This window comes from Ictalurus punctatus, chromosome 7 (genome assembly GCF_001660625.3).
Source record: "Ictalurus punctatus breed USDA103 chromosome 7, Coco_2.0, whole genome shotgun sequence".
Taxonomy (NCBI): domain Eukaryota; kingdom Metazoa; phylum Chordata; class Actinopteri; order Siluriformes; family Ictaluridae; genus Ictalurus; species Ictalurus punctatus.
Genome location: NC_030422.2, coordinates 20,545,356 through 20,560,099, shown reverse-complemented (window position 1 = coordinate 20,560,099; position 14,744 = coordinate 20,545,356). Strand labels below are relative to the sequence as shown.

Genomic DNA, 14,744 nt, shown 5'->3' with positions numbered 1-14,744 from the left:
ACATGTGCTTCGGTTTGCATATATACTATTATACTATATATAGCGTATATACTATTTTATATATATATAAGTATATACTATTTTAATATTCGATGGTTGCATTCAAAATTATGTAGTGTGACAGTACCTACTGCATTCGATTCTGTACCTACTACTTGGCCGTTGATACAGTACGTACTGATCGGTATAAATGTGTAGTATGAATACAATTCAATGTTGGCATTGTCATGTGACCTACAACTTTTTTTTTTTAAAAAGGACACGATTTTTATATGCTGCCTTCTGCCATTTTTGATTCTGACAGCTATTCCGCTCCATCATGGGATGGAGTTTGTTGATTCCCTACTGCAAACTCTTGGCGAAATCAGTAGGTCATCTGGGTATTTCTCACCTACTCTTTTATGAACACTCAGAATTCGGACATACTGCTCCTTTGGATTTTCATCTACTGTATAGTAAGATAGTAGGGATATTGGGATACAGTCTATGTGTTTGTGGACATGTGACTAGAGGGCACCTGGGGACTCACACTGACCCCTGCTGTGTGAACAGCAACATAACCATGTGTGAGTGCATTGCACATCAAATGATAGGGTTCCCTGTCAACAAACTCATACCATCATATTGCCAAGTTTCATCAAGGGATGAAAATGGAAAATGTATCCATCCTGTCTGCTACAGCTACTCAATATTATTTTTCCTGGGTCTCCATCTCTTCCTGTCATCTGTCCTCTCTTCCGCACCTGCCAACTTCACTAATGTCATTTCAAAGGATGGCACATACAAATTTGCTTCTCATAGGAGAGAATGACTTATCAAAACTGACAGCTCATGCTTTATCAGCAGATGTGAACAGGTAACGGTGTGTGTGTGTGTGTACGGACACAAATAAGTTTAGAGACACTACTGGACATCTCTGTGATAGAGGGATTCCAGATCGGACTCTCCACCAAGTGATTATGTGTGTGTGTGTGTGTGTGTGTGTGTGTGTGTGTGTGTGTGTGTGTACTGACACAAATAATTTTAGAGACACTACTGGACACCTCTTTGAAAGAGGGATTCCAGATTGGACTCCGCACCTAGTGATTACGTGTGTGTGTGTGTGTGTGTGTGTGTGTGTGTGTGTGTGTGTGTGTGTGTGTGTGTGTGTGTGTGTGTACAGACACAAATACGTTTATAGACACTACTGTACATCTCTGTGACAGAGGGATTCCAGATTGGACTCCCCACCTAGTGATCCTAGACCTAGGGCACTAGCATGCATTAAAAATGATGTCAGTGGAAGGTGCTAACAAGGGTAGTACTGTAAGTGTGTGTGTGTGTGCACGTGTGTGTGCACGTGTGTGGTGTTTAGACATGGCACAAAGATCAGCACAGGTTAATCCGTACAAAGAAAAGATTTTCTCTGAGTGCAGCAGAGTGATTTTCAACTTTCATTTGCACTCCTGAGCAGCTAAATGTCAATTCCACCTTCTCATCCACTACGACATTATGACACACGACATAAGACTTTAAACCTCTTAACCAGTGTTGCTTCGTTTTTATGGAGTGCTTGTCAAACTCTGGAACCCAAGCATCAAACACGCACATCTCTCCCATGTCTACAAGCTGGAACACATCATAAAGTTCTGCCTGAGACAGACAGTGGAAAAAAAATGGCACTTTTGTATATTTGCCATGAAGCTTCCTATGTGTTTAGAAAGCAGTTGTTTAGATTTTATAAAGTGTCTGAAATATCAGGATGTAAAGAGATTGTAGAAAGCTACTAGAGACATAATCCAGGGTGAGGGATGACCTCATTACGGATGTCTGCAGAACAGGACATGATTTTCCCTGCGCTACAAATTACACTGTTAAATAATTTCTGAAACACACACACACACACACACACACACACACACACACCATGGGCTAAAGAGTCTAAAGTGGGCTAAAATTTTGTAGCTGAAAGAGTTTATCTAGTAGGATTGCATAAATCACTTCAATCAATTGCTACAAATTTGTGAGGTCAGAAATATAAAAAACGTGACTGCAGGCAAAATATTTACATGTATTATTTTAAAACCTCAAACACAGACCAGGTTGAGCAATACAGAGAGAGAAAAGAGTGTGAATGTGGGAGAGAGAGGTGGGAGGGTTAGAGAAAGAACAGCAGGGCAGGTGTTAACTTTTTAACAGGTTGAACTGGTGCTTTTTGTTTTTGTTGTAGCGCAAATTAATCCATAACAATACTTCTCAATAAGTGTTCATCCGTGTAGGCGGGAACAGCGTGTTACTTAAACTGAAAAAACACAGTAAAGTACAATTGTATGTTAAAGTCCCCGTGAAATCAAAAAAACGTTTTGTAGATTTTAGTATGAATCTGTTAGCCTGAAGTTTATCTATAAGCTAGTGCGCTCCAAACAATGACACAATATGCATTCAAAATTTACAGTCTCTCTCTACTACCAATACTGATCAATAATTGTGATGACATCATCCTGCACTTCAGCTTCTCATCATTTTCTGTCCAATCAAATGCTGTCTAGAATCTGAATTGTCCCACCCACAACAGTTGTAGGTTTCCTGGCTGTGAGGTAAGCTTAACGCTATTGGCTATTTAAAAAGGAGGCGGAGCCACTCAATATATCTCGCCCTGACTTCCTGTTTCAATGGTAATTACCTCAACACATTGAATAATGCTGTGCATCTCAAAGCACTTCACAGAGACCTTACTCTATTTAATTAATGTTAATTTTGTGAAATGCATTGCTTTACTATATTATTATTATTATATCATCATCATCAACAACAACAACAACAACAACAACAAAACAACTATTATTATTATTATTATTATTATTATTATTATTATTATTATTATTATTAAAAATATGACCTGGTACCATTTATGGTTTTTTTTCGCTTTTTCTCTTTTCTTTTTTTTCTTTTTTTGTTTTTTTCCTTTTTTGCTTGAAGAGGCAAAATTAGCTCACTTAGTTCTAATTAAATGCACTGACAATGACACTGAATAATCTGTAACTTTCATGTGTACTATTTTGCTTAGGCAGATGGAAAATGGTTGATAATTACACACATCAAGTCGTGAGAATAATTTTTAAATTAGATAAAAGACTACAACTTCACTGAGCACATGTGTGTGGGTGTGACTGTGATCTTGCTGATATTAGCACCCGAGCGACACTATGAACACACTGTACAGTGCTGTAAAAGCCAGGGAGATAAAGGCAGGGAGTAATAGGCAGGTATGAGTATGAGATTATGGGAAAGTGAAAATGAGACAGAGAGATTAAGAGAGGATGAGTATGAAGATGATGATGAGGGTAATAAATGATGGTATCATAAATAGTGATGAAATAATGGATGTAGTGAAAGCTGTAATAACAGCGTTTGTCTCAATTCTTTCTCACTGATCCCACCTTTTCCTTTTTCCTGTGACTGGTATTGCAGGGATTGCTAAATAAAAGCCACGGATTTACTCACACCATCTCGACAAGGAGAACACATCCCCCTGAGGGGTTAGCGGACAACTCTAGAGAATGTTATAAAAATGCCCTACACAAGCTGCATAGGTGGGCTGAGAATAAAAAAATAGTGATGCATTGTATGAGCTATGTTGTGTATGTGGGAGAGTGTATATGTACCTGCTTGGCAAGTTTAACAGAGTCAGACGTGAGCCTGTCTCTGAGATGAGGGTCCAGCTGAGCTGCCGGAGCAACCTCCACCACCTTCTGATGCCGTCTCTGAATGGAACAGTCTCTCTCATACAAATGGATCACATTTCCATACTTATCACCTGGGAAGGAAAGAGCATGGGTGGCATAATTAAAATACAGAAACAATACAACAAACAAGCATACTGATATTTTCGGCCATTATACAGTGTTTCAGATTGTTCCTTTCTAGGTCTCCTGTAATTTTGCCTCTCCTACTGAGCTATTCACTATGTAGGGATCTCATCTTGTCAATAAGATAATAAGGGTGCAGGAAAAGTGGCTGTTATTTGTGTCTCGCTCTTTCATGCTTACATTTAGCTGGCAGAAACCTGCAATAACAGGTCTACACCTGTCAGAGAGTTTCCCATGGGGTTCAGATATATAGCAGATATATAACATTAATTCATTCATCTCCAGTATCTTGGTCAAGGTCACAGTGGATTTGGAGCTTATCCCAGGAACACTGGGCCAACCATCCATCCATTTTCTGTGCTGCTTATCCTATCTATGGTCGCAGGGAGCCTGGAGTCTATCCCAGGGATCGGTTTCCCAAGGAAAGCTCTCCATGAGATAACATGAGGAAGAAACCAGAGACGGAATGATAAGGAACCAGACTCTTCTAGGTGATACTGGATTGAAAGATTATAAATCATTACACTATACACATGCAAGAGGGTTAAGCCAAACAGTACTAAGTGTGAAAGAATGTTCAGTATGAGCACATTAATAAACAAGGGTCCTGGAATACAGGTTTATCCACTAAAGCAAGAGTGAGTCTTGAGCATAAACTGTTTTGCTGTACGTGGAAAGCTACAGTATACATGTGGGACCATTCACAGCAATGGAAAGTGAGTCATAAGTGCAGAAACTCCAAGCAGAAGTAGAGTAACAGGATAAATCAGGCAGGTTTGGAGAGTCAGAGCAGTTACAGCAGTAGAAGTGTGTCAGCATCAGGCACAAGCATCTCATCAGGCAGCTAAGTGTCCAATAAATCATCTCAAACAGTGTCATGAAAATGCTTAACATACCAGTAAAATTCTCAGCACGCATTAGAAGCTACAAGGTCGATTCCAGTCTTAAACGCACATACTCACACAAACATCTTGATCCCGTTCTGTTAATCATATCTCATTTAGTGATGCTGGACTAAACTCAGTATGTATCAGTATCTTTTGGTCTTGTTATTGGGCTGGCAACCCTAGAATAAAACTTTTATGAACCTGCACCAGCCAGATCTGATGCATGCACATGTTTATATGCAAACTGTTTGTATATGAAATGTGAAACACACCCTGTGCAAACCCAATGAGTTCAATGCTGCTTCCATCACTGGACAACAGCAACTGCATTTTTAATAAGAGAGAAAATGTTCACTTGGGCAGAGAAGCCTAACGATAACTTTTTATAACAGTGTTAGCAACAATGTACAGTGCTTATTAAACTATGTCAATTATCTATAAAGATTATACATAAAATCTTAATAATCGTATAATCTATAAAAATTTCCTTTATTCTAATAGGCTCCCCAATTTGAATAAGTGCTCAATAGTCCCCTCTGAAAATATTCAGGTCATCCACTCTACCATAACATTCAGCCCAGTCCTGTGTCCTTCAGCTGGGTTGTGGTGACGAGCTGGCAATAATAATAATAATAATAATAAAAAAAAAACACCAGAGAGCTACTTTGCATCACTGACACTGTGTGTCCTTGCTCTTTTTTGCTTAGTGCACTGCTTCCACCGAAACACTCCTGTTCTCCCTTAACAAGTTATATTCACTTTTAAATGTATGATATCAAGAAAGCGCCAAGCGCCAGAGGAACAAATCATGCTTAATGAGTGAAAATACTCCCACATAATGGCTAGAATATGCCAGAGCCAAGCTAATAAATCATAGTAAGAGGAATCCACACACATACACACACACTCACCTAGAATTTGCACCTCTATGTGGCGTGGTTTCTCAATGAACTTCTCTACAAACAGAGCACCATTTCCGAAAGCAGCCAAAGCCTCAGAGTATGCCCTCTGATAATTCTCTTCTAACTCCTGCAAAATCATGCATTACAATTAATTAATACAATCTAACAGACATGGACCTGTATGGAAAGTGGAGTAAATCCTGAAAAGTGCAGGATTTTTTTTCTAGAAGGCTCCGCTGTCTATGAGGCAAAATGCAACTTTAATTAAAAACATGACAAGCCTTCAAGCCTTCAGTTATAAAAAAATTATATATATATATATATATATATATATATATATATATATATATATATATATATATATATATATATATATATATATAGTATCTCACAAAAGTGTACTCATATTTTTGTAAATATTTGATTATATCTTTTCATGTGACAAAACTAAAGAAATGACACTTTGCTACAATGTAAAGTAGTGAGTGTACAGCTTGTATAACAGTGTAAATTTGCTGTACCCTCAAAATAACTCAACACACAGCCATTGATGTATAAACCACTTGCAACAAAAGTGAGTACACCCCTAAGTGAAAATGTCCAAATTGGGCCCAATTAACCATTTTCCCTCCCCGGCGTCATGTGACTTGTTAGTGTTACAAGGTCTCAGGTGTGAATGGGGAGCAGGTGTGTTAAAATTGGTGTAATCGCTCTCACACTCCCTCATACTGGTCACTGGAAGTTCAACATGGCACCTCATGGCAAAGAACTCTCTGAGGATCTGAACAAAAGAATTGTTGCTCTACATAAAGATGGCCTAGGCTATAAGAAGATTGCCAAGACACTGACACTGAGCTGCAGCATGGTGGCCAAGACCATACAGCGGTTTAACAGGACAGGCTCCACTCAGAACAGGCCTCGCCATGGTTGACCAAAGAAGTTGAGTGCACTTGCTCAGTGTCATATCCAGAGGTTGTCTTTGGGAAATAGACATATGAGTGCTACCAGCATTGCTGCAGAGGTTGAAGGGGTGGGGGGTCAGCCTGTCAGTGCTCAGACCATACGCCGCACACTGCATCAAATTGATCTGCATGGCAGTCATCCCAGAAGGAAGCCTCTTCTAAAGATGATGCACAAGAAAGCCTACAAACAGTTTGCTGAAGACAAGCAGACTAAGGACATGTATTACTGGAACATGTCCTGTGGTCTGATGAGACCAAGATATACTTATTTGGTTCAGATGGTGTCAGGCGTGTGTGGTGGTGATCAGGTGAGGAGTACAAAGAAAAGTCTGTCTTGCCTACAGTCAAGCATGGTGGTGGGAGTGTCATGATCTGGGGCTGCATGAGTGCTGCCGGCACTGGCGAGCTACAGTTCATTGAGGGAACCATGAAATGCCAACATGTACTGTGACATACTGAAGCAGAGCATGATCTCAGCATGTATTCCAGCATGATAATGACCCCAAACACACCTGCAAGACAACCACTGCCTTGCTAAAGAAGCTGAGGGTGAAGGTGATGGAATGGCCAAGCATGTCTCCAGACCTAAACCCTATTGAGCATCTGTGGGGCATCCTCAAACGGAAGGTGGAGGAGCACAAGGTCTCTAACATCCACCAGCTCCGTGATGTCGTCATGGAGGAGTGGAAGTGGCAACCTGTGAAGCTCTGGTGAACTCCATGCCCGAGTGGGTTAAGGCAGTGCTGGAAAATAATGGTGGCTACACAAAATATTGACACTTTGGGCCCAATTTGGACATTTTAACTTAGGGGTGTACTCACTTTTGTTGCCAGCGGTTTAGACATTAATAGATGTGTGTTGAGTTATTTTGAGTGGACAGCAAATTTGCACTGTTACACAAGCTGTACACTCACTACTTTACATTGTAGCAAAGTGTCATTTCTTCAGTGTTGTCACATGAAAAGACAATCAAATATTTACAAAAATGTGAGGGGTGTACTCACTTTTGTGAGATACTGTATACACACACACACACACAGACACAGCTGTGAAAAAGTATTTCTTCTGTTTTTGTGTATATGTCACACTAAATAGTTTTAGAACTCCAAACAAAATACAAGGTAAAACAAAGGCAACCTGAGTAAACACACAATACAGTTTTATTTATTTCTTTATTTTTACTGAAGCAGAAAAAAAGTTCCTGCCACAGCATCTAAACTGGTTAAAGCCAAGACTTTGACTTGGCAACTCTAAAACTTTAATTTAGCTTTTTTTTTTTGAGCCACTCAGAGATGGACTTACTCCTATGCTTTGGATCACTTCTTTTCCAATTGTGATGAGTTTCAACTTATGGACTGAAGACTGGACATTCTCCTTTAGGATTTTCTGGTAGAGAAATTCATGTTTCCCTCAATTACTGCAAGTTGCCCAGACCCTGAAGCAGCAAAGCATCCCCACACCATCACACTTCCACCACCATGCTTGACCGTATGATGTTCTTTTTGTGGAATTCTGTGTTTGGTTTATGCCAGATGTAATGGGACCCCTGTCAGTCCACAGAACATTCTCCAAAAGGTTTGAGGATCATCAAGGTGTGTTTTGGCAAAATTAGGGATGAGCATTAATGTTCTTCTGGATTAAGCAGTGGTTTTCACCTCGCCACTCTTCCATGGATGCCATTTTTGCCCAGTGTCTTTCTGATAGTGGAGTCATGAACTTTATTGATGCAAGAGAGGCAAGTTTTGTGACTTTCTGGATGAGTCGTTGCTGTGCTCTTGGAGGAATTTTGGAAGGCCGGCCACTTCTGGGAAGGTTCACTATTGTGCTGAGTTTTTCCATTTTGAGATAATGGCTTTCAATGTGGTTCTTTGGAGTCCCAGAGCCTTTGAAATAACTTTGTAACACTTCCGAGACTGATGTATTTCAATCACCTTCTTCTTCATCATTTCTGGAATTTCTTTCCATTTTGGCATAGTGTGTTATTCTGTAAAACCTTTTAACCAGCTTCATGCTGTTGATAACGTTCTATTTAAGTGTTGATTTGATTGAACAGGGTTTGCAGTAATCAGGCATGGTTGTGTCTAGTCCAGCTGAACCCCATTATGAATGCAGTTTCATAGATTTGGAGAATTAGTAACTATGGGGGCAAATACATATTTATGCTTCAATAAATAATATTTTCATTTAAAAACTGTATTTTATGTTTACTCAGGTTGTTTTATCTTAGATTAGTTTTAATTTTTTAAACAATTGAGTGTGAGACATAAACAAAAATAGAAGTTCTTATTCTTAAGTTCTTTAGTCGAATATTTTGAGATACTGGATTTTTGATTTCCATGAGCTGTAAGCCGAAATCATCAAGAATAAAACAAACAATAAAAAGGCTTTCTCTCTCTTTCTCTCTTGCTGAGTCAAGGGTAAAGTATTTCATTCTCTTGCAGGTGGATCTATGATATTAATATTGTATAAATTATTCAAATAATGGTGTTAGATTTGTTAGAATTTGCCCATATGCTTGTTATACATTATGAATAAATTATTCGGCAATGAGAATGTAAGGGGAATTAGTGTGCAGCGAAAACTTACGTTAGAAAAAACAATATAATTACTGTACATGACGATAAAAATTGTTATATTCTGGTGGATATACCTCATACTATGTATGTATACATACAGAGGAGTATGACATACCTCATACTCCCTGACTACCCGCATGCCACGACCACCTCCCCCATAGGCTGCTTTGAAAATGATGGGAAAGCCATAGGTCTTAGCAAACTCCTGAGCGTCCTGTAGAGAGGATATTGGCGCGTTTGTCCCTGGGACCACTGGGACACCTAAACATATATAAACAATAGCTTATTATTGTATCCACGACATATAGCACGAAGAAATTTTTTATTTGTTAAGGGAAAACCCCATACCAGCTTGGATGGCTAGAGCACGAGCCTCTACTTTATCCCCCATCTTGCGCACCACTTCTGGGCTTGGGCCAATGAATCTAACCCCTGAGTCCTCACAGGCCTGAGCAAAATCTGAACGCTCTGACAAAAACCCATATCCTGGATGGATGGCATCCACATTATTCTCCTGCAAAAGAGAGGGCAAATGTAAAGTAGGAGACCGATGAGAATATAAAAAAGGTTTTAAAAAATGGAAATAAGAAGAATGAAAAAAGAAATTGCATGAAAGATAGAAGATGTGCGTCAGTGCTAATTAGCCTGAAAGTATGCAAAGCAAATACTAAATTTATTAAAATCTCAATCAGGGGGTAATTGGAAGCCGGCCTCCCTCTGTTGGCTGAATGTGTGCTCTCCATGATAATGGATTAGGACGAAGAACCCCACTAAATCACTCTCACAGAATAAGGCAGGATAGATTATGTTTGGAAAAATCTGCATGAGTGTAGGTCTGTGTGTGTGTGTGTGTGTGTGTGTGTGTGTGTGTGTGTGTGTGTGTGTGTGTGTGTGTGCGTGGCACTTTATTGTTAGAGGCATAGATAAGCTCCTGGTGTAAAATGAGTCTACTGTGAAAATTATACATAAACCACTCAAGGCCCAATCTGTATACCATGTTTAAAGGCAAATGGAGTCTGAAGGTCTGGCCACGCCCCTGTTTTCATTAACCTCAGCTTTGAATGATTGCCATTTATCCATAATATCTCCATACTAAAACTACAGCAAAACAAATAAATAAAAAAATCATCCAAAGCTAGAAGTATATTTCACCTGAAGCACAAAAGTCTCTTTGTCTCTTAATAAAACATAGCCTGAACCTTGTGTTCATTTAGAGAGCACCAGCATTCAATATAATCGACTTGAGTTATCACATCCTGAACTCAATTAACACACAATGCTCAAGGTGCAAATATTACGAAGCAAAACTTTTCACATCAGTCAGAATGGAGGATTGGTTAAACAGTTCATATGATTGCTATGAAAGAGTGCATTGAAACTTTTCAGAAAGAGCTGAAATAAGAGGAAGGCGGCAGAAGAGGAAGAAAAAGAGGCATGAAAGGCACTCACCTATTAATAGAAAAATAAATATTGCATATGGTAGTAGAGAGAGCGACACTGGGCAAAGGTACAGCCATGTTTGAGCCACTTTAAGTTAGCATTTATAACTGTATATATCTAAAAACTCCAACCCAGGCAATTTATCTATTGTGACACTGGAATGTGGTACACTGCTGTCTTACCTACAGCAATGATGTGTTTTCAACTGACTGAACATAAAAAATACATACTATTTGTAAACAATTTAGTTAACAGTTCTTTCTCTGTAGTTTGGTCTCCCTCGATCACATAGTAGCAAGGCTAAAACCTGATAGTGAACTTGGCTTCTGGTTTACAAAGTATAATAGCCTCATGCCAGTGACCTTGCATACTGGTTTACTCAATATAGTAGTCAGATTTCAGCTACCAACATAAAGTGTGTTAGTACAGTAAGGTTTTGGGTCACCATAAGCTGCCAGAACAGCTTCAGTACACATTGGCAGATATTCTCTGGAACTGTACTGTGGGGATGAAAATCATTATATATATATATATATATATATATATATATATATATATATATATATATATATATATATATATATATATATACTTTGTTTACACAATATACAGTACAGATACGCAGTGCCCTCCACTAATATTGGCACCCCTGGTAAATATGAGCAAAGAAGGCTGTGAAAAATTGTCTTTATTGTTTAACCTTTTGTTTTTTCAGTAATCTATTATAGTTTTTCTCATAGGCATTGTAAACATTTTTTGAGCTTTGATTGTAGTTCAATATGCAAGAGTATTTATTGCTTAGCTATTTAGGGATCATATGATATGTAATTGGTGGTCATTTGGTTTGGAAATCATCTGTTTAGCATAGTGTAAGCCAACATTTGCAAATTGAGCTGTCAAAATTCATAGTTTTGCCAGTATTGGGGATTAAATGAGAAAAAAAAATGTGAATGTTCAGTAATTGTATTCTGTATAAGAAAAACTCATTCCCAGTTTGGTCCATATGGAGTGCTCTGTGAAGAGTTTTGAAAAAGTGAACATGGAATTGAACATTCCAATTAAAAAAAACTCTAATGCGTGACTTTAGACTGACATTTACTGCATCTCTAGTTAAGATATTCACATCTGTGCTTTTGTGTACAAAATCTGAGCTTGATTTCAGGGACTACCCACAAGATTGCATCTTCACTATTGGTCCAGGAATAAACTTGAACTAATAATGGAGAATATTATTGACCACCAGGAAACTGTGGTACAATGTGCACTGGAGGAATTGCTCTGTGTGCTGCCATCAGCCAATATTGGTCCATATCTCACAGCTTGCTCTAATCAATTATATATATTTCATCAAGAGCAGAGAAAAGCTATATTGTTATTTCAGATAATATCAGTTTCAACCACACTGCTGTGGTGGTGGACACCCTGTTCCCTGAAAAAAATGTTTCTTCTTTCCTATTATGCTTTTTTAACACCACAGAGAAGCATTTTTCTGTAAGGAAGTGGAAAGTAAGTATATGACAGAAATACATATGAGCAGTAACACCGTGTTCGGAGAACACATGTGGGGACATTACATTAGGGTCCTGCCAGAGCAAAGAAAGCATAGCATGAGGTGCTTCCCACATCGCCTTCTGTTTTTATAGTTCAGAGCATTTTTAGTTTCCTAATTATAGTTTTGGAAAATTGGAGCATGTTCAGAAAATGTGCTGTAGATTTCCAATTTGTTCTGCCTTTGTGACAGAGAAAATGTTAGTTATAGGAAACATAAACACAGTGATAGACAAGCAATAAAATAGACTGTCATGGCAAGTCCGAAATACATACAGACAGAGAATCGTCCTGAGGCATTCTCATACACTAGATTAGCAGCAACAGAGAAACGTTGTGGTCCATTCTGAAGTGATGCAGCGTATACAGCGTTTTTTTTCGAAAAGGAACGCCCTAGGCTGCTGTTTGTACGGTCTTACCAAATAGGAGGGATAAAAAGCCTTTACTTCAAATAGCCCTTTTTAAAGGTCATTGCTGAAAGGTCCGACTGATGGGCACTTCGATCCCAAGATTCAGCAGCAGCAACCAAATGTTTTTATCTCAAGTACATCAAGTTGAATAACAAAACATTGGCCTTACTTAAAAGAAATTGCCATAAGCTGTGTTTTGGCAAATTAGCAATATAGTGGTTCCATTTTTTTTTAAACCCTACCGGAGGTAGGTATGTGATAACTGGTAGTTTGTTCATTTGCTTTGTCTGCAATTATAAATAAGCCTACTTTTTATTTGAAAAAGAAAGCCAAGTGAATTGTGATTGGTGAAATAAAATGGTAGAAGTGTGAGAAAGTGTTTATATCACTTAATATTTGCCCTTTAAATGTCCAGGCTGGGGGCACAATTGCATTCCTGACTCTTGTACAGTAACTACATCCCTTTTTTAATATTTTCACTGTAGCCATTGAATAATTCTAGAATATGTTAGGAGAAATGCCTAAATAACTAGATAATAATGAAAATATGTGAAATTTACATAAGGATGAAAGAACACCGGTTTGTCTTCAAAGAAAAAAAAAGACATTTAGCTGCATTTTAAAGGGCTATTCATTTTGACGTTTACAGTGGGAGACCCTTCAGAGTTCCCATAACCTTCATAGTGGGAAGCATACAGTCACGATCACTTCAAAATGGACTGCAGCCAGAAAGAGCTGTCTGACCTTGGCCACTTTGATGATGTCATGGATGTGGAGGTAAGCAGCGACAGGGGGCAGCCCTTTGCCAATCAGGTAGGCTTCATCTGCTTTCTGTCTGTGCATTTGGCCTGTATCCTGCTCGGAGTACACAGCCACTGTCCGGATCCCCAACTCCGTACATGCCCGGAATACACGGATTGCTATCTCACCTGTGCACAAGAGGGAACACCCAGACATTATGAAGAAAAAACAAAAAAACAGGACTTAAGACTGTCTCACCTACGGTTACATGAGAATAGATCTTAAATGGGAATAAAACACAATACTAGTCTAGCACTCTCTGAAGGATGTGACCAATGGCCTCACCTCTGTTGGCTACCATGACCTTTTTGATTGGCCGGTACTCAAGGCTCTGAGGTGATGTGTGGGCCGAGCGTGATAGCAGGTATGCCCTCCGGATAGAGAGCATACCCAAGCCATGCTTCACCACTCCCAAATACACCATCCTGAGGGGGAGAGAGAGAGAGAGAGAGAGAGAGAGAGAGAGAGAGAGAGAGAGAGAGAGAGAGAGAGAGAGAGAGAGAGGGGAAGGGGAAGGGGAGAGATAATAGCAGATGTCCATTTCAAAAGCATCCTTCAATAAGACAGAATGAAATATAAAACTAAATGATGTGAGAGATAGGTCACGGTCCATAGAGGTACATGGGACAAGGACAACATTGAACAAAATTACTGTACAATATTACTTAACATAAATGCTCAAAACGGAACTAATGATCCACAAAGTTTTATGACAACAGTTAATTGATGCCATTTCCTCCAACATTGTTATGGCTATCCACCATTATGATCCTTATTGCCCCAGAAAGCAGACTTTTGTTTCAGTTGGTGTGGGGTTGCCGCCATCTTATGGTTCTAAGCAGTAATGCCATACAAAATTATTAAAGTTACTGCCTTTTTCTGTCCAGAAAAAAAAAAAATGTTATGCAAGTTGTCCACACATATAGCTTTAAATATGCATATTGGTAATAAAGCATCATGCATCACACTGAATGATGAATCTCACTAATAGCGTTTAGTTTAAGGCATACATTATAATACAGCATTAGTGAGTCTTATATTCAGGTAACAAACTCTGTGTATAAACAGCGGCAAATCTGTGTGGTTTGTATGCACAAGCATTCCACCTTTGCCCATTAAACACTAATACACCACAACCAGCTGAACAACTTTGGAAGCCAAGGAGCATCCATGAAAAGCACTGTATGCTTGTATAAAGGTGCTTCATATGAAGAATATCTATAAGAGTTGATCAATCTTACGCAACACACAAACACTTCAGGCCAGTGTGTCATCTTGTACAATTCATATATAGTACATGGGAGTGTATTTAAATTAAAACACCATCCAGTGTTGCACAGACAAAGATTGGTTTTATTTTGTGTCTTGGG

General features: G+C 38.9%; 1 protein-coding gene across 1 annotated transcript in view; it reads right to left on the bottom strand.

Annotated features, from left to right (window-relative positions):
* Positions 1–14,744, bottom strand: part of pcxb (pyruvate carboxylase b) — a 248,629-nt gene that overhangs the window by 225,488 nt on the left and 8,397 nt on the right. The window contains exons 3-8 of the mRNA XM_017471914.3: positions 13,660–13,799; positions 13,318–13,502; positions 9,524–9,689; positions 9,291–9,436; positions 5,647–5,764; positions 3,645–3,796 (exon numbers count right to left, since the gene is read on the bottom strand). Of these exons, the coding sequence (XP_017327403.1) occupies positions 3,645–3,796; positions 5,647–5,764; positions 9,291–9,436; positions 9,524–9,689; positions 13,318–13,502; positions 13,660–13,798 (906 nt within the window). The 5' untranslated portion in view covers position 13,799. The remainder of the gene's footprint in view (positions 1–3,644; positions 3,797–5,646; positions 5,765–9,290; positions 9,437–9,523; positions 9,690–13,317; positions 13,503–13,659; positions 13,800–14,744) is intronic.